The following is a 20,966-nucleotide window of genomic DNA, read 5'->3' as shown; positions in this document are numbered from 1 at the left end:
TAGTCCCATACCCTCGCCTCTTTCCCATAGGTTTACAAAATTTTTCTCTTCAGATAACTATCCGATTCCCTTTTGAAAGCCACAATTGAATCTGCCACCACCACACTCCTCAGGCAGTACATTCCCAGATCCTAAGTACATGCTGTGTAAAAAGAGCTTTCTTCTTATTGCCTCTGCTTCTTTTGGCTTTTGCCTTAAACCTGTGTCCTCTGGTTCTCGACCCTTCTGACAATGGGAACAGTTTCTTCCTGTCTGTGCAGACCCCACATGATTTTGAACACCTATTAAATCTGGTCTTGGCCTTTACTCCAAGAGGCCCAAGGTTCTCCAGTCTATCTATGTAACTGAAGCCATCACCCTTGGAACCTGTATTCATGCTGTACCATCAGCATTGATTACTGATTATAGGCTGCTTGATGGACTGTGTTAGCATAAAACGTAGCAAATTAATCTTTAAATCTTTTCTACAATTTAAGTTCAGTGATTTGATTAACATAACATTTAAACATTTTTTAAAGGTGTACAGCTGAGCAGTATTTTTTTTGAACTTGTAAGTTCTGTGGAAGGAGGTGACAACAAAAAAATTAAGTAATTTTTAGATTTCTTTTAAAGCTAACCTACAGTGAGCATTTTATAATTTTTTAAAGTTGCCATAACTTGCCGTTTTAATGTAAATTTTAACTTGGGACCACTGCGTAGTGCCGCTTTGTCCTTTTTATTCATTGATGGGTTGTGGGCTTCATTGGCTGGGCCAGCATTTGTTGCCCATCCCTAGTTGCCCTTGAGAAGGTGGTGGTGGTGAGCTACCTTCTTGAACCACTGCGCTCCATGTCGTGTACGTCCACAGTACTGTTAGGAAGGGAGTTGCAGAATTTTGACCCAGTGACGGTGAAGGAAGAAATATATTTCCAAGTCAGGGTGGCGAGTAACTTGGAGAGGTGGTTTTCCCTTGTATCTGCTGCCCTTGTCCTTCTAGATGGCAGTGGTGGTAGGTTTGGAAAGTGCTGTCGAAGGAGCCTTGGTGAATTCCTGCAGTGCATCTTGTAGAAGGTACACACTGCTGCTACTGTGCATTGGTGAATGTTTATGAATGAGGTGACAATCAAGCGGGCTGCTTTGGCCTGGGCAGTGTCAAGCTTCTCAGTGTTGTGGGAGGTGTACTCATCCTGGCAAGTGTGCGTTGTCAGGCCTGTCAGCTTATGGGAAAGAAGTTATAACTATGGGTCTTGGTGTGTAAATATTGCACAAAATTGTAGTTTTTAAATGGCTAAGCGAGTTGCTTTCCACCAATAGAATAACTAATGATGGTCAACAGGTGAAATCACCACACCTAGCTCTGATAGTAGCATTGGATACATGAACATCAGAGTTGGATTATTTCAGCAGAAGCACTCAAAAAGTATTCAGATTCCACATTTGCTTCCAAGTGTTCAAAATCTGCTCTCACCAAAGAGAATTGACTTATCAATTTTTTAATGAGTAAAGCTTGATAATTTACCGTACCTTATTTTCTTTCTTCACAGTTTGACTTGGTTATTTTATACCACTAGATCTGTAATAAAAATGCACCGGAAAAAGTATATCCAAATTCACCTAGCTGGTAAATTGTAGCCCTGATTCTTGCCTTCAAACAACTGTTATAGCAAATGCAAATAGACAAATCAGAGTTGCTCTTTATCTCTGACCATTGCATGAGCTAAAATTCATTGCACTTCACATTCCACATTTAATCAATTAGTGCAATTTTTTGTGTTTAAAGGATTTACTGATCCATTTGTCTGTTGTTATTCAGGGGCTCCAATAAACGTGGAGAATCTTTTGGAATAAGTCGAATAGGCAGCAAGCTCAAAGGAGTCTTTAAAAGTACAACGATGGAAGGAGCTATGTTGCCTAACTATGGATTACCAGCAGGAGATGATGACCTTGTGCGTGATATTGGGCTTTTCACACTATAAGCATATTGGTTAAGCATGGTGTAACAAGTTATACCTTTCTTTTAAAACTCTCAATTTGACATAATGAGAATTGGATTAAGCATCCATTGATACTTGTACTGGAATTTGGTGGCTTCCAGGAGCAGTGTTGTGTTCATCTCAGATTTTAGATTCAAAGAAGAATCCTCTAATCATAATTTCAATTCTGAGATTTTTGGTTGAGCTGGCAACCTGGCATGGTTAACAGGGACAACAGCTTGAACTATAAAATCCATCTCAAAATGTTTTATTTGTTTTAATTATCACAACTCTTCCTCCTTGGTTTGTATACATTCTTTGACACAGTTGACCATAACATTCCTCCAACAACTGTCCTCAATTGCCCCGCTGTATGGGACTCGCTTGCTTGGTGTTTGGTTCCATTCTCTGTTTAATAGAGTCACAACGGCGCAGAAGGAGGCCATTAAACCCATCAAGTCCATGCCAGCTTTCTGTAGAGCAATTCAATCAATCCTATTCCCTTGCTCTATCCCCATAGCCCCGCAAATTTATTTCCCTCAAGTGCTTTTCCAATTTCTTTTTGAAATCGTTCATCATCTCTGCTTTTGCCACCCTCATAGGCAGAGTGTTCCAGGTCATTACCACTCGCTGTGTAAAAAGTTTACCTCACAATCTATGTCCCCTAGCCCCTGTACCATGTGCTAATTGGAACAGCTTTACTCTGTCTACCATATCTAAACCTGTTGTCATCATGTACAGCACTGTCAAACCTCCCCTCAATCTTTTGCTCCTGGGAGAACAGTCCCACCTTCCAACCTAACCTTGTAGCTAAAATTCCTCATCCTTGGAACCATTCTGGTAAATTTCCTCTGTGCCCTCTCATGGACTCTCATATCCTTCCTAAAGTGTGGTGACCAGACCTGGACGCAACACTCTAATTCTGGTCGAAACGGAGCTTTATAAAGGTTCAGCATAACTTCCCTGCATTTTTAGTACAGGTATCCAGTTGTAGGTAGAGAACCACCTGCAATTGCTTCTTTTCCCATTCCTGCATCACTTATCCTTTGCCCTTCCTATCACATGCTGCTCTTTGTGACATTATTTGAAAACGCAGCATCAAGTTCCAAACGCACACTGTTTGCATCTAGCCTGACCTCCTTTCTTGACTTCTCCACAATCTCATGTTTGTCAGGCTGCTTGTCTAACATCCAGTATTGGATAAGCGGAAAATTCCCCCAACTAAATATTGGAAAGATCAAAACCATTGTCTTATGGCCCTGCCAGAAGCTACCACCGATGCCATCCTTCCCCTGGCACCCATTTGGGGCTGTACTCATCCATTCGCAACCTTGTCATCCCTATTTTTCCCTGAGCTCTATTTCAAACCCTATATCCTCTCCATCGTCTAGCCAGCCTCCTTCCACCTCCACAACATTGCCTGTTTGCTGCTCCTGCCTCAGCTCACATGCTGTTGAAACGCTCTTCTGTTTCCTTGTTATCTCTAGATGCGACCAACCCAATACATTCCTGGCTGGGCTCTCACCTTGCACTCTGTATAAACGTGAGCTCATCCAAAGCTCTGCTGTCTGTGTCCTAACTTGCATTGTGTCCTTTTCACCCATTATTACAATGCTCGTTGAAATAAATAGGCTTCCAGTACAGCAAAATCTGGATTTTTAAAATTCTCATCTTTATTTTTAAATCCCTCCATAACATTACCTCTCCTGTATCTCTGTAACTTCCTCCACCCCACACACCTGCCAGGCCTGTGTTCCTCCAATCCTAGTCTTTTACCCATCCCTGATTCTCCATTGGTGCTTGCAGCTGCCTGGGCAAAAGGCTCTGGAATTTCGAAACTAAATTGTTCTGTCTGTCTCTTTCTGCTTGTATTTCTCTCTTTCCTACTCTTCCTCACTCGCTCACTCTGCCTCTTTCGCTTGCTTGCTCTTTGCCCCAAACTTGTCAAACCTGTATTATCCTTTTCTGCTTGGCATTCTTTATGTAAATTTTGTAGAATTTGGTTTGTGACAATTGCAGCTTTTTGAAAAACTGCTGTTAATGATCAAGTTGGGATTTATAATCAGCTCATGTTCTTGTGCTTTATTTTCTTCAATTGTCTTCTCTGTCCTTCAAGGGTACAATTCCAAGGATACCATCTTTCCTATTTGGCTATTTTACATGGGTGTGCTTAGCCAGAGTGTTTTAGCTTGAAATCCCAACAGTGGAAGGCTTCACAATGGAGCCTGACCATCATTTTACTGCGCACTTGCTGGCAGAGGTATCCTGGATAGCAATCCATATGTCCATTGCCTCTTTCCCCTTGCCCAGTCAAGGACACTGAGACACCTCCTTTGTCTGGAAAGGACAGTTCTACAACATGCATTTTTATCCACTTCATCACTGGAAGCCTCTATATATTTCTATAAGAGAATTTTGTTTTTGTATGTATGAATGTGGTTGTTTTTGGTAAGCAACCTCTCTTTCCTTTGTATCCTCAACCTTTTCATGTTTTATTTTGTTGAAATGTTGCACACACAACATGGAAATTGAACTTCCTAAATGACAGATCATCCTAGATATCTCTGTGAAAAGCTGGCATTCCATGTTAATCTTTGTTACAGGTTGAAGAAGCAACTGTTGTGTCTGAGGATGATCTACTTGAAGAACTGGCAATCACTCCCAATGCTCAGCGTAACCTCTCTGCATGGAAAATAAGCATTCCATTTCTAGACTTATACTTTGACAGTAAAAAAGAGAAAGTCCCAGTCTTCTGTATTGAGGTGGATCGAAATGAAGAAGGTTCAGGTAAGATGAGTGTTTCTTTCACTCTTCCTTTCTCTTGCTTCCTCTCCCACACAAGACCGTGATCAATAGGCCACATCATACGACCACCTTCTGTACTCATTTATTTGAACTCAACTAGAGTGGTGTGGGGGAGTTACAGTTGACATGAGAGTTAGGGAGGGTAAATACTGGCCAAGTTTCTACTTCCGATTATGACAGGTGAACTGTGTGAAGTGAAAAGGGTATAATACTGAGGAGGCCCAACAAGTCTGGGACATCAGTGAGTGTAGAAAGGAATGCACCTCACACTTCGTGTAACCAAAGACTGCTCCAATGTATCCAGGAGTTCACCTTCATTGTACAAACTGTATGCATGTCAAGGGGTAATGTTATTTAAGCAGCATGTGGCTTTTTTATTCATTTATGGAATCTAGCTGTTGCTCGCTAGGCCAGCATTTATTGCCCATCCTTAATTGCCCTTGAGAAGGTTGTGGTGAGCTCCCTTCTTGAACCTCTGCAGTCCATGTGGTGTAGGTGCACCCACAATGCTGTTAGGAAGGGAGTTCCAGGATTTTGACCCAGCGACAGTGAAGGAACAGTGATATATTTTCAAGCCAGGATGGTGTGTGACTTGGAGAGGAACTTCCAGGTGTTGATGTTCCCGTATATCTGCTGGCCTTGCCCTTCTAGGTGGTAGTGGTTGTGGGTTTGGAAGGTGCTGCCTAAGGAGACTTGGTGAGTTCCTGCAGTGCGTTTAGCAGATGGTACACACTGCTGCTACTGTGCGTCGGTGGTGGAGGGAGTGAATGTTTCCGGATGGGATGCCAATTAAGTGGGCTGCTTTGTCCTGGATGGTGTCAAGCTTCTTGAGAGTTATTTAGCTGCACTCATCTAGGCAAGTGGAGATTATTCCATCACACTCCTGACTTGTGCCTTGTAGATGGTGGGCAGGCTTTGGGGAATCAGAAGGTGATTCCCAGCCTCTGACCTGCACTTGTAGCTACAGTATTTATTTGGCTAGTCCAGTTCAGTTTCTGGTCAATGGTAATTCCCCAGGGTGTTGATAGTGGGGGGATTCAGTGATGGTAAGGCCATTGAATGTCAAGGGGCAATGGTTATATTCTTTCTTGTTGGAGATGGTCATTACCTGGCACTTCAGTGGCGTGAATTTTACTTGCCAATTGTCAGGGCAAACCTGGATGTTATCCAGGTTTTGCTGCATTTGGACATGGGCTTACAGAATGGGGAAGGCCAATAAATCTTAGGCAGACCAGAGTTCTGGGGATTCAGGCATATGAATTGGTTTCTGTCAGTAAAATAAAAGAAATTGTTTATCAGATGATGAGACAAAATAATGGGACTCAACTCCTGGGCTAGTTAAAGATCTGACCATACTGTGATTGGGGAATGACTATATATGGATAAATTGAAGCCTTGCTGCCACTTCACAAGGCAAAAAGACATGCAGTTCTTAACATTAGTCTCGGCTAGAAGAGTAAATAAATCTACTTGTAATTTTGTTTATATATATCTATATCTATCTATCTATTAAGGGAAGGAGGTGCACAAAAATTGAATAGGAGAGGAAAATCTTGATCAAACAGAAGGCTTGTCAGGGAACTTGTTGAAAGTCAGACTAGGAGGTAAGGTGTGGATGTGTTTGGAGAGTGAGCTGTCCAGGCCAGGTGCATAGCAATGGGGGAAGTGATGTCAGCCATTGTTTGATGAATGGCGGTCTGACAGACCACCTTCAGCTTTCTAGTGTGTCTTGTTGAAACGTTCTGAAATATATTTTTAAGCAGTTGCTGTGACAAGGCCCTTGGATTTCTATATTGGAACGCTGGCTGCTGTTTCTGATTAGGATTTCAATTGCTCTCGGCTTGACACGGAGTCTGAGTTTGGATAGAGGCAGGCATGAGCTAATTATAATTGCTGCCGCCACTAAAGGACAGACAGAATTTCAGTTTGCTTTGTTAAGGTTTAAGCTGGTAATCTACATCAAACTGCTTTCCATTTCCCACACATCTGGAGTGAGGGAAATAATTAATATTGATTACAGGGCCGTTGGGAAAAGAAAAGGGTTGAAAATCTGCGTCAATTTATGATTGAGACACGGATCTTATGAAGAACCAAACCATTTGCTTCATATTCTGCTCTTAATTTCTAGGAGATCTCACCATTTGATCAAGAGATTTTAATCTTTAAATAGAATAAGCCATATGTGACATAAATTGCAAAGCCATTTTTATTTACAAAAGTGCATTTATTTTAGTGTGACCTACAGAAAAATAGAGTACTGGTCAGTCCTTATGAGTGGCACTTGGCAGATCTTGTAATTCTCACTAGAGGCTGAAGGTTCCTAATCTTATTGCTAGCCTACAAACAAACCTATCCCTTGTATGCAGCAAACTGAAAATACTCAAAACCTTTTAGATGTTTGAATGTTTTATTGATTAGTATGTTACAACTACCAAGTTTATGTTTTACGACTGAATCTTAAAGGTAAAATAGAGGAAAGAAGGGGGTCAAGTGACCTCTGACTTCTACCCTATAATAAGCCTGGGTGGCTTAGTTGCTATGAGGACAAGGGGCCCAAGACAAAGGACTTGCTGAGAAGGTACAAGATGTTCACACCTATACACAATGGCAAGAGCTCTGTGGATAGACTGTTTGTCTCCAAGTATCTCAGGAAGGTGTCAGGAATGTCAGGTTCTATAAATGGTTATACTTGAAACTGGCTATTTCATTTCAAGGTAGATTGGAGTTGAAGGTCTTGAGGATAGCTAATTGGCATGTCTCCCTGGATACAAGGCCCATGTGATTGAAGTTGCCATGGACAAGGGCTTTGGGAAGGGAAGAATCCATAGGAAGTCATTGTAGTATTGAGTTTCAGGTTTTCCAAGCTATCACTGGACCTGACAGAAACAAGTCAGTCTGCAGAGGTATGACGTGGAGGTGTTTCTGTAGTTTAGAAAATATGTTGCTTACAAAAATAATCAATGTTGCTTTTGATTTATTAAAGCGTTATAACTTGAAATCTTGTGATTTTTTTCAGTTGGTCACTAGAATTCAAATACCTTTCTAAAAGTCTCAAGGGAGATTATAATAAGTATTAGAAAATGTGGACTTCAAGCTGTCCCCAGTTACATTTCTGACTGTTAATTTATTGATTATTTTCTGCTGCTGTTAATCTTTTGTCAAACATGGAAATGCTGCCAAGATTTCAGTCACTGGACTGAAGGGTAATGCTCTGGGGACCTGGGTTCAAATCCCACCATGGTAGATGGTGAAATTTAAATTCATTAAAAATCTGGAATTAAAAGTCTAGCGATGACCATGAAACCATTGTTGATTGTTGTAAAAGCCCATCTGGTTCACGAATGTCCTTTAGGGAAGAAAATCTGCCATCCTTACCTGGTCTGACCTACATGTGATTCCAGATCCACAGCAATGAGGTTGACTCTTAAATGCCGTCTGAAATGGCCTAGCAAACCACTCGGTTGTATCAAACCGCTAAAATGCCTAAAAGAAATTAAACAGGATGGTCCACTCAACATCGAGCTACGCACCAGAAGTGACAATAGCAAATTCAGTCCTTAACCCTGCAAAGTCATCCTTACTAACAGCTGGGGGCTAGTGCCAAAAGTGTGGGAGCTGCTCCACAGACTAGTCAAGCAACAGCCTGACACAGTCATACTCATACCTTACAGATAATGTCCCAGACACCATCATCACCATGTTACGGTATGTCCTGTCCCACCAACAGGACAGACCCAGCAGAAGTGGCGGCACAGTTGTATACAGCTGCTAGAGAGTTGCTCTGGGAGTCCTCAACATTGACTCTGGACCCCATGCAGTCTCATGGCATCAGGAGAAACGGGCAAGGAAACCTCCTGCTGATACCACATAATGCTCCCCCTTAGCTGATGAATCAGTACTCCTGCATTTGGAATACCAGTTGGAGGAAGCACTGAGGGTGGCAAGGACGCCAAATGAGCTCTGGGTGGAGGACTTCAATGGCCGTCACCAAGTGTGGCTTGGTAGCACCACTACTGACCGTGCTGGCTGAGTCCTAAAGGACACAACTGCTCTACTGGATCTGTGGCAGGTGGTGAGGGAACCAACAAGAGGGAAACTCATACTTGACCTCATCCTCACCAACCTGCTTGCTGTAGATGCATCTGTCCATGACAGTATCAGTACTGCCCATACCTTGTGGAGACAAAGTCCCATCTTCATGTTGAGATGCTCCATCGTGTTGTGTGACACTACCACTGTGCTAAGTGGGATGGATTTCGAATAGACCTAGCAATTCAAGACTGGGCAACCATGAGGCGTTGTGGGCCATCAGCAGCAGCAGAATAGCACTCGACCACAGTCTGTAAGCTCATGACCTGGCATATCCCCCACTCTAGCATTTTAGCCAGGCCAAGGGTTCAAATCTAGTTCGATGAGGAGTGCAGGAGGGCAGGCCAGGAGCAGCACTAGGCATACCTAAAAATGAGGTGTCAACTTGGTGAAGCTACAACACAGGGCTACTTATGTACCAAACAGCATAAGCAGCAAGTGATAGACAGAGCTAAGTGGTACCACAATGAACATACCAGACCTAAGCTCTGCAGTCCTGCCAAATCCAGTCATGAAAGGTGGTGGACAATTAAACAACTCACTGCAGGAGGAGGCTCCACAAATATCCCCGTCTTCAATGATGGAGGAGCCCAGTACATCAGTGCAAGGGATAAGGCTGAAGCATTTGCAACAAACTTCAGCTATGAGTGCCGAGTGGATGATCCATCTTGGCCTCCTCCAGAGATCCCCAGCATCACAGATGCTAGTCTTCAGCCAATTGGATTCACTCCACGTGATATCAAGAAACGGCAGAAGGCACTGTATACTGCAAAGGCTATGGGCCCTGACAATATTCTGGCAATAGTACTGAAGACTGGTGTTCGAGTACTTGCTGGGCCCCTAGCTGAGCTGTTCCAGCACAGCTACAACACTGCCATCTACCCGGCAATGTGGAAAATTGCCCAAGTATGTCCTGTACACAAAAAGGACAAATCCAACCCGGCCAATTACCACCCCGTCAGTCTACTCTTGATCATCAGTAAAATGGGGGAAGGGGTCCTCAACAGTGCTATCAAGCAGAACTTGTTTAGCAATACCCTGCTTACTGACACTCAGTTTGGTTTCTGCCAGGCTTACTTGGCTTCTGACCTCATTACAACCTTGGTTCAAACATGGACAAAATAGCAGAGCTCCAAAGATGAGGTGGGAGTGACAAGGCACATTTGACCGAGTGTGGCATCAACGAACCCTAGTCAACGGGAATCGAGGGGAAGACTCGCAGCTGCTTGGCGTCATACCTAACACCAAGTTTGTGGTTGTTGGAGGTCAATCATCTCAGTTCCAGAACATCACTGCAGGAGTTGCTCATCTTTAGCTGTTTAATCAACGACCTTCCTTCCATCAAAAGGTCAGAAGTGGGGATGTCTGCTGCACAATGTTCACCATTCACGAGAACTCATACTGTGGCAGTCCGTGTCCAAATGCTGCAAGACCTGGACAATATCCAGTCTTGGGCTGACAAGTGGGAAAGTAACATTCATGCCACACAAGTGCCAGGCAATGACCATCTCCAACAAGAGAGAATCTAACCATCGCCCCTTGATAACCAATGGCATTACCATCACTGAATCCCCCACTGTCAACATCCTGGAGGGGGTTACCATTTATCAGAAGCTGAACTGGACTAGCCATATAAATACTGTGGCTACAAGTCCAGGTCAGAGGCTAGGAATCCTGCAGCTCACCACCTGATTCCCCAAAGCCTGTCCATCATCTACAAGGCACAAGTCAGGAGTGTGATGGAATACTCACCACTTGTCTGGTTGTATGCAGCTCCAACAACACTCAACAAGCTTGACACCAACCGAGCCAAAGTAGGTGCCTTGATTGGTGCCCCATCCACAAACATTCACTCCCTTCACCATCAAGGCACAATAGCGGCAATGTGTACCATCTACAAGACACTGCAGGAACTCACCAAGCCTCCTTAGGCAGCATCTTCCAAACCCATGACCACTACCGTCCAGAAGGATAAGGGTAGCAGGCACATGGGAACACCACCACTTGGAAATATGTTGCCGCTTCTACACCGTTGCTGGGTCAAAATCCTGGAACTCCCTCCCTAACAGCACTGTAGGGGTACCTACAATACACGGACTGCAGTGATTCAAGAAGGCAGTTTTCCCAAGGGCATTAAATGCTGGCCTATCCAGCGATGGCCACATTCTATGAAAGAATTGGTTAAAAAGATATTGATTCTCATCCATCCTATTGAGGGGGAGGAGGGAAGATCGATATGCATATCACCACTCGCACAAACAAATGATCAGCTGCACCTTGAGGCGCAGTGAGCCATCAGCAGCAGAACCTGTAACCTCCATAGACTGGTATATTCCCCTCTCTACTATTACCATCAGGCTGGGGCATCAACACCGGTTCAAATAAGAGTGCAGGAGGGCATGCCAGGAGCAGCACCAGACACATCTAAAACTGAGATGTCAACCGGGCGAAGGTACAACCCAGGACTATTTGTGTGCCAAACAGCATAAACAGTAAATGATAGACAGAACTGAGCGGTTCCACAACCAACGGATCAGATCTAAGCTCTGCAGTCTTGTCTTATCTGGCCGTGAATGGTGGTGGCCATTAAACAATTTACTGAAGGAGGAGCTGCACAAATATCCCCATCCTCAATGACAGGAGAGCCTAGCACATCAGTGCAAAAGACAAGGCTGAATTATTTGCAGCCACCTTCGGCCAGAACCAGAGAGTGGATGATCCATGTTGGCCTCCACCTGAGGTCCCCAACATCACAGATGCCAGCCTTCAGCCAATTCAATTCACTGGATGATATCAAGAAATGGCTGAAGGCACTGGATACTGCAAAGGCTATGGGTCCTGACAATATTCCCGTAATAGTACTGAAGACTTGTGGTCCAGAACTAGCCAAGCTGTTCCAGGTACAAAACAGGCATCTGCCTGGCTGTGTTGGAAAATTGACACACATTTTCTGTCCACAAAAAAGCAAGGGAAATCCAACCTGGTCAGTTACTGCTCCATCAACCTACTCTGTTATCAGCAAAGTGAGAGTGACTGCCCTTGACATCAAGGCAGCATTTGCCTGAGTGTGGCACCAATGAGCCCGAGCAGAACTGAAGTCAATGGGAATTGGTCCACTAGTTGGAGCCATACCTAGCACAAAGGAAGAGGGTTGTGGTTGTTGGAGGTCAATCATCTCAGTCCTGAGATATGGCTGCAGGAGTCCCTCAGGGTAGTGTTCTAGGCCCAACCATCTTCAGCTGCTTCATCAATGACCTTCTCTCCATCATAAGGTCAGAAGTGGGTATATTCACAGATGATTGCAGAATGTTCATCATTTGCAACTCACCAGATACTGAAGCAGTCCATGTCCATAAGCAGCAAGACTTGGACAACATTCAGGCTTTGGATGATAAGTGGCAAGTTACATTTGCACAACACAAACGCCAGGCAATGGCCATCTCCAACAAGAGAAAATCTAACCATCTCCCCATGACATTCACTGGCATTATCAACGCTGAGTCCCACTCTATCAACATTCTGGGGATTACCATTGATCAGAAACTGTAATGGACCAGGCACATATATGCAGTGGTCACAAGAACAGGTCAGAGTTTGGAAATTTTGTCTGTCTACAAGTCTGTCTGACTACCATCAACAAGGCTCAAGTCAGGAGTTTGATGGAATACTCTCCACTTGCCTGGATTTGTGCAGCTCCAGCAACACTATAGAAGTTTCCCAACATCCAGGACAAAACAGCCCGCTTCACTGGCATCCCATCCACCATCTTAAACATCTATTCCCTGCACCACCGATGCACAGTGGCAGCAGTATATATAATCTACAAGATGCAATGCAAAACTTACCACAGCTACTTCGACAGAACCTTCCGAACCTGCGACTTCCGCCACCTTGAAGGACAAGGGCAGCAGAAGCATGGGAGCACCGCCATTGCAAGTTTCCATCCAAGCTATGATGGTAGTACCACACAACATTGAGTATATCCTCAATGTGAAGACAAGACTTTGTCTCTACAAGGACTGTGCAGTGGTCATTCCTACCAACACTGTCATGGACAGATGCATCTGTGACAGATTGGTGAGGACAAGGTCAAGTAGGTTTTTCCCCTCATGTTTGCTCCCTCACCACCTGTGGCAGAATTGGCCTAGCAGCTATGTCCTTTAAGACTTGTCCAGCTTTGTCAGTGGTGGTGCTACTGAGCCACTCTTGGTGATTGAAGCCCCCCACCCAGAGTACATTCTGTATCCTTTCCATCCTCAGTGCTTCCTCTAAGTGGTGTTCATCAGCTATGGGGGGTGGGGAGTGGTAGGTAGTAACCAGCAGGAGGTTTCCTTGCTCATGTTTGACCTGGGACTTAGTGGGTTCCAGAGTAAATGTTGAGAACTTCCAGGGCAGCTCCCTCCCAACTGTACCCCACTGTGCCGCCACCTCTGGTGGGCCTGTCCTGCCAGTGGAACAAGATGTACCCAGTGATGGTGGTGTATTCGTTGTCTGTGAAGTATGATTCTGAGAGTATGACCATGTCAGGCTGTTGCTTGACTAGGCTGTGGAACAGCTCTCACAAGTCCCCAGATATTAGCTAGGAGGACTTTGCAGGGTCGACAAGGCTGATGTGTCGTTGTCATTTGTGGTGCCTGGGTCATTGCCGGATGGTCCATCCAGTGTCATTCCTCATCAGCTTTACTGGTTTGATACAAGTGTGATTGGCTTGTGAGGCCATTTGAGAGGGCAGTTAAGAATCAACATTGCTGTGGGTCTGGAGTCACATGTAGGCCAGACCAGGTAAGGGTGGCAGATTTCCTTCCCTAAAGGGAATTAGTGAAGCAGATGGGTTTTTACGACAATCGATAATGGTTTCATGGTTGCCGTTAGTGGACTAGCTTTTAATTCAAGATTTACTAACTGAATTTAAATTCCACCAGCTGCGGTTTAGCAGTCCGGTGAGATTATCACTACGCCACCACTGATGGGGAAGGCTAGAACAAGGGGATGCAACTTTCAAACTAGTGCCATTCTGAAATGAAGTTAGGCATCCGAAGGCCACCTTGTACATTTGTGGGTTTGGTTGTGGGGACTTCCCCTTCCCTTTGTGGAGCTGGGGCAGTGAGGTTCCCTGACCCTTCCAGGGGTGAGGGGGCTTCCCCTTCCCCTTGTGTAACTGGTGGTGTGAGGGCTTCCCCTACCCCTTTTGAGGGTTGGGGGGGTTTCCCGTTTCTCTTTTGGGGAGTTGTGAAGTGCCCCCATCCCCTTTCCCTTGTGGGGCTCTGGGGAGGATGTGCCCCTATCCCCTTTCCCTTGTGGGGCTCTGGGGGGAATGTGCCCCCATCCCCTTTCCCTTGTGGGGGTTGGGAGGGACCCACTTCCCCTTCCCTTTGTGGGGCTAGGGCAGTGGCAGGGGGGATGGGGGGGGTGCCCACCCTTTTCTCCTTGTTGTGGTGGGCCCTTCCCTTTGTGGATTGGGCTCCCTTCCCATAATTGCTCCACTCCACCCCACTCTTGTCCTTCGAGTTCAGTTCAGTTAGCCTACCTTGACCTGAAACATTAACTTTGTTTATTTTTCCACTGATGCTACCAGACCTGGGTATTTTCTTCACTTTCATTATTTAGTGAACATTTTTTATTACCAAAGCTACATCATAGATGTAGTTGTACTTTTTATACTGTTCCTGAATTTCTTTTTGTTTGGTCAGAAATGTTGAAGACAACGTAGCTGCTCCTTATAGCATGTTTAATTATAACATCAAGAATTATTTTATTTCTAACTTTACATTTAACTGCATTCCTTTAATGTTTCTCTAGCCATTTTCTGTTTGTTCTGTTCTGCTTTTCAGAGGGACGTGAAAGTGTTTACCGAAGATATTTTGAATTTTATGTCCTTGAGTCGAAGCTTACAGAATTTCATGGTAAAGTGTTGAAGGAAAAGCAATATGCCTAGTGAATCAGTTCCAGTCATGAATTTAAATCAGCACAGCAGAGTGTATTTTTGAATTCAGACCAGTGTGTGTCTAATTGTGAAATTTGGTACCTATTTGCATCTAGTTTCCGAGATGGTGATATCCATATTTTGTTAAATCCATACTTTGCATCTTGTTTTGAATTTATAGCTCAGAAGAATCATAACATATTTGTAGGCTAATTAATAAAAATATGTCGAGGAACTTGGTGTAATGGGAAATTGTCAAGAATGAGAGGTAAAATGCAAATCTAGGGAAGCATTGTTGACCATCATTGTTAAACCATATGTGGAACCTCCTGTACTAAAGACATAGCCAGTTAAGATATCAAAAGAGTGCAGTTTTAGATCTTAGATTGCTGAGTGAAAAAAATGTTTCTTTTATGTATTAAGTATTGATTGAATCCTTCAAAATGAGATTTTGGTCAATCTTGATTAAGCAAACCATTTGCTGGTTTGTGTTTTTAGGATCTTTCCCGGATGCACAGCTTCCCTCAAAGAGACTCATTGGATCCAAGAACTTTGATTTCCTGAACTCTAAACGAGAGGAGTTTCAGGAATACCTGCAGGTACATAAAATTTAGCTTGTTGCTGCATTCGAACGCACTTCCAATGTACTGAGCCTGACTGTAATTGCATTGTCTTAAATTGAGTTAATATTCCCTGTTTGCCCAACTGAGAGTTCCATAACAAAAGTGTGTTTGAGTAACACAGAATGCCCAAAACCTCATGTCTATGCACAAATCTCCAAGATGATGTTTATTTGATAATGTTTCTTCTCTTCCTCCAATTATTTTTGCCCCCACCTTGTGACTTCTCTCTGACATATGTCCAACATTAGATGTGATTCTGTGGTTGAACAACACTTGTTAAACAATCCTGTGGTAAGAATTATACTGACAGCCAATTTAAGATTATTAGTTGGGCTCACTGTGTGGCTCACTTACATGTACATATATTCACATACAGGAACATGTCCAGACCTGTTGTGTCTTTTTCAACTAAACACACAAGCTTGGGGTGAGCCATTCCTTGGATCATTCCCATGGCACTGTCTTAACCAATCAGTCTTACCTCCCTGGTTTGAATTTAAACAAAAGATAGGTAGTTAACTGTTCCCTGATACATTCTCCATGGCAACACGTTTACCAATTAAAGTCCACTTGCCAACTAATCAGTACCCTCTTCTCAAGCAGTATAAAATATTGTTACCTTTGAGATTTGGTATTCTTGTGAATCTGCCCTGATGAGCACAAGATGAAAAGCTTTGGCAACAATAACTTCAACAATACTCAAGTTCTGTACTACCAAACAAGATACAGCTTTTATTTCCCCTTTCCCTCTGCTGATGGCACCATCACCAATGCATTAGTCAGAGGCTAGGAATCCTGCAGTGAGTAGCTCAGCTCCTGACTCTCCAAAGCCTGTCTACCATCTACTGGGCACAAGTCAAGAGTGTGATCCACTTGCCTGGATGGGTGCCGCTCCAGCAACACTCAAGAATTTTGCCACCATCCAGGACAAAGCCCACTTGATTGGTACCCCATCCACAAGCATTCACTCCTTCCACCACTGACGCACATTGGCAGCAGTTGTACCATCTGCAAGATGCACCGCAGCACCTTCCAAACCCACTACCATCTAGAAGGACAAGGGCAGCAAAAATATGGGAACACCACCACCTGGAAACTCACCTCCAAGCCACACACCACCCTGATTTGGAAATATATCACTGTTCCTTCACTGTCACTGGGCTAAAATCCTGGAACTTCCTCCCTAACAGCACTGTGGATATACCTACACCACATGGACTGCAACGGTTCATGCAAGCAGCTCATGACAACCTTCTCAAAGGATTAGAGATGGGCAATAAATACTGACCTAGCCAGCGATGCTCAGATTCCATGAATGAATTTTTAAAATCGGTACTTCGGGAGACAATTGAGATGTTTTTACATCTCAGTAGAGAGTGTTTTTTTTGTATTTTCCTGCTACTTGGCTTCACAAGTGAATTGACTAAAAATTGCAACTCTCTTGAGCTGAATTAAAATTTCAACAGATGTAGCCTCTCAAAGTAACTTTGCATCTTAATCAAAGAACAAAGAAAAATACAGCACGTGAACAGGCCCTTCGGCCCTCCAAGCCTGCGCCGATCATTGCTTGTCAAACTGAAACATTTTGCACTTCTGGGATCTGTATCCCTCTATTCCTATCCTATTCATGTATTTGTCAAGCTTCCTCTTAAACACCACTATCGTACCTGCTTCCATCACTACCTCTGGCAGCGAATTCCAGGCACTCACTACCCTCTGCATAAAAAAAACTTGCCCTGCACATCTCCTGTAAAGTTTTCTCCTCTCACCTTAAATCTACGTCTCCTACAACTCTTCCACCCTGGGGAAAAAGCTTCTATCTATTCTGTCCATGCCACTCATAATTTTGTAAACTTCTAGCAAGTCACCCCTCAATCACCGTCGCTCTAGTGAGAACAATCCGAGTTTCCCCTACCTCTCCTCATAGCTAATAACTTCCAGGTTAGGCAGCATCCTGGTAAACCTCCTCTGCACCCTCTCCACCGCCTCCATATCCTTCTGGTAATGTGGCGACCAGAATTGCACGTAGTATTCTAAGTATGGCCTAACCAAGGTTCTATACAGCTGCAGCATGACTTCCCAGCTTTTATACTCAATACCCCTGCCGATGAAGGCAAGCATGCCATATGCCTTCCTGACTACCTTATCCACCTGCGTTGTCACTTTCAGTAACCTGTGGACCTTTACACCCAGATCCCTCTGCCCTTCGATGCACTTAAGGGTTCTAGCCATTTACTGTATAATTCCTACCTGTATTAGACCTTCCAAAATGCATTACCTCGCGTTTGTCCGGATTGAACTCCATCTGCCATTTCTCCGCCCAAGTTTCCGACCAATCTATATCCCGTTGTATCCTTTGACAATCCTCTTCACTATCTGCAACTCCTCCAACCTTAGTGTCGTCTGCAAACTTACTAATTAGCCCAGTTACATTTTCCTCCAAATCATTTATGTATACCACAAACAGCAAAGGTCCCAGCACTGATCCCTGCGAAACACCACTAGTCACAGTTCTCCATTCAGAAAAGCACGCTTCCACTGCTACCCTCTGTCTTCTATATCCAAGCCAATTCTGTATCCAGAAATCGATTTCTAAATAAAGCATTGCCCCATTATGAGCATACCGACCGCCTCTGCCTTCTATTTTGAAATTTGACAGAGAAAAGTTTTTGACTTTGTGGCTGTATTTTAAGAAAGGCACATTTATGTTTGTGCCATTTCACTCTTTATGACAATTGAAAGAACTTGCCTTATATTGAATTAGCTGTCAGTGTCTTTTCTGATGAAAGCTTGTAGATGGTTTCAGGAAAATAATTCCCATTGAATGCATGATAGTGCAGAGAAATGGTGTTGAAGCAGAAGATCAGCCATGATCTCATTGAATGGCAGGACAGACTCAAAGGCCTGAATGGTCTGCTCCTCCTATTTCTTATGTCCTTAGGCGTCCTTCCCTGAATTTCAAGGTATCTCAAGGTTCCGGGTTCAAGTCCCACTCCAGGGCTTGAGTACAAAAACCAAGGCTGATGCTCCAGTGCAGTCCTGAGGGAGTGCTGCGCTGTTGGATATGATCTCTTTTGGATGAGGCTCCATCTGCCTGTTAAACTGGATATAAAAGATCCCATGGCACTGAAGAAGAGTAGGAGAGTTACCGCTCCGTGCCCAGGCCAATGCTTTTTCCCTCTATTAACATCACAGAAACTTGTTACCTTGTCATTATCACATTGCTGTTTGTGGGAATTTGTGCACAAATTGGCTGCTGTGTTTCTTTCCGATATTACTACAGTGACTTCTCTTAAAGTAAATCATTATCTGTAAAGCACTTTGAGAAGTCCAGCAGGTGCAGAAATACAATATAATTGCAAGTCTTTTTCATTCTTATATTCTCATACACTGGAAAATACAGAATACCTGTGTTGAGTTACGTGTGTCAATCCTGTAGAAAAACTGCCGCTAATAAAGTTTGTCTAGGTTTGTGGTTGAAAATTTTGAGATAACCCTGCAGCCTGAGATGACATCTGCTTGTTTTATTGTTAATAAACAAGGTAACTTTCGCATCAGAGAATCATTTTGCTTCTCAGCCAACTATTTTACATTGCCACTTGCATCGTCATCTTCAGACAAGGCAATAAAGCTATCTTACTGTAGAAGAGACGCAGTCACCTGCCAAATTGGATTCTTGAGCACCCGCCATTTCCTCTGCTCTTTCTTGCCTTCAACACTTTAAGCTGTGGTATTTTCTTCCTAAAACTTTCCTCAATGTCATCTTGCTCCCTAAAAGTGTACCTATTTGACTAAGCTTTTGGTCATCTGCCTTAATATCTCTCTTTATATGTTTCACTACCAAACTGGGTTCAATAAGATTCTTGTGAAATACCTTGGGATGCTTTGCTACATCAAACATGTTGTATAAATTTCAGTTGTTTTTGCATCAATTATCGCTGACAAACGGATATCTTGTTCTTCCCAAAGAATGATCTTGGACTTTAAACAATGCTTTCTGCCTACCTGTATCTCTTATGTATGTTAAGCCCTTACCAATCCCACTTAGCTAGCAATTCCTGGATTGTTGTATGGTGAACTTTAACTGTCTGTGGGTTACACGTTCTATCTTTCTAGAAGCCTTTACTGTATTTAAAGCTCTAACAGGTTTTCTATACAGTTTGGTGCTCTGCCCTGGTTCAGATGGTGGATATCCTGGCCTTGCACAATCCTAGGAACACAGGAGCAGGAATAGGTCACTCAAGCCCTTTGGTCTGTGCTGCCACTCAATTAAAGAAAAACTGGCTGATCTACATTGTAATTGTAATTACCCACCTTGGTTCCATAACCCTTAATACCCTTGCCTAACAAAAATCTATTAGCCTCAGTTTTGAAATTTTCAATTGACCTGACCTCAACAGATTTTTAGAAAAGTGTCCAATATTTCCACTATTTATGTGAACTCGAGGTGAGGTGAGAGTGACTGCCCTCGACATCAAGGCCACATTTGACCGATTGTGGCATCAAGGAGCCCTAGCAAAATGAGTCAATGGGAATCGGGGAAAAAAAACCCTACTGGTTGGTGTCATACCTAACACAAAGGAAGATGCTTGTGGTTGTTGGAGGTCAATCTTCTCAGCCCTAGGACATCACTGCAGGAGTTCCTCAGGGTAGTGTCCTAGGACCAACCATTTTCAGCTGTTTTCTCAATGATCTTCCCTCCATCATAAGGTCAGATGTATGATTGCACAATGTTCGTCATTTGTGACTCTGGCTTGGGCTAAGTGACAAGTAACATTCGTGCTACCCTAATGCCAGACAATGACCATCTCCAATGAGAGAGAATCTAATCATCTCCCCTTGATCTTCAACAACATTACCATCACTGAAGTCCCCCATGATCAACTTCCTGGGGGCGGGGTGGGGGTTTACCATTGACCAGAAACTGAACTAGACCAGCTACATAAATACTGTAGCTACAAGAGCAAGGCAGAGCCTTAGAATTCCATGGCAAGTAACTCACCTCCTGACTCCCCAAAGCCTGCCCACCATTGATGAGGCACAAGTCAAGAGTCTGTTGAATGACTTGCCTTGATGAGTGTAGCAGAATCCAGGATAAAGCAAGTTGCTTGATTAGCACCCTGTCCACCAACTTAAACATTGATTGCCTCCACCACTAATACACAGTGACGCACTGCAGCCACGTGCCAAGGTTCCTTCGCCAGCACCTTCTAAACCCACAACCTCTACCACTCTAGAAGGACAAGTGCAGCCGACGTATGGGAACACCAGCAGCTGCAAGTTTCCCTCCAAGTCCCACACAACCCTGTCTTGAAATGATATCGCTGTTCCTGAACTGTTGCTGGGTCAAAATCCTCGAACTCCCTCCTTAATAGCACTGTGGGTGTACCTACATCAAATGAACTGTAGCAGTTCAAGAAGGCTGCTCACCATCCCCTCAAGTGCAGTTACGGATGGGCCACAGACACTGGCCTAGCCAGTGGTGCCCATATCCAATGAAACCCTATCCCATGAAAGAATAAAAGCAATGCTTTCTGATATCACCCCTGAATTGTGCTCCAATTTTAACGTGAT

The 20,966-nt window shown here is 43.8% G+C and overlaps 1 protein-coding gene across 12 annotated transcripts in view; it reads left to right on the top strand.

Moving 5' to 3' along the window:
* Positions 1-20,966, top strand: part of snx14 (sorting nexin 14) — a 148,589-nt gene that overhangs the window by 79,168 nt on the left and 48,455 nt on the right. For all 12 annotated transcript variants that reach the window (XM_041212468.1, XM_041212452.1, XM_041212410.1 and 9 more), the window contains 4 exons: positions 1,793-1,925; positions 4,556-4,739; positions 14,678-14,749; positions 15,268-15,368. In XM_041212468.1, coding sequence (XP_041068402.1) covers positions 1,793-1,925; positions 4,556-4,739; positions 14,678-14,749; positions 15,268-15,368 — 490 coding nt within the window. The remainder of the gene's footprint in view (positions 1-1,792; positions 1,926-4,555; positions 4,740-14,677; positions 14,750-15,267; positions 15,369-20,966) is intronic.

This window comes from Carcharodon carcharias, chromosome 2 (assembly GCF_017639515.1).
Source record: "Carcharodon carcharias isolate sCarCar2 chromosome 2, sCarCar2.pri, whole genome shotgun sequence".
NCBI lineage: Eukaryota > Metazoa > Chordata > Chondrichthyes > Lamniformes > Lamnidae > Carcharodon > Carcharodon carcharias.
The sequence above is the reverse complement of the archived record's forward strand: the minus strand, read 5'-3'. Positions and strand labels throughout refer to the sequence as shown.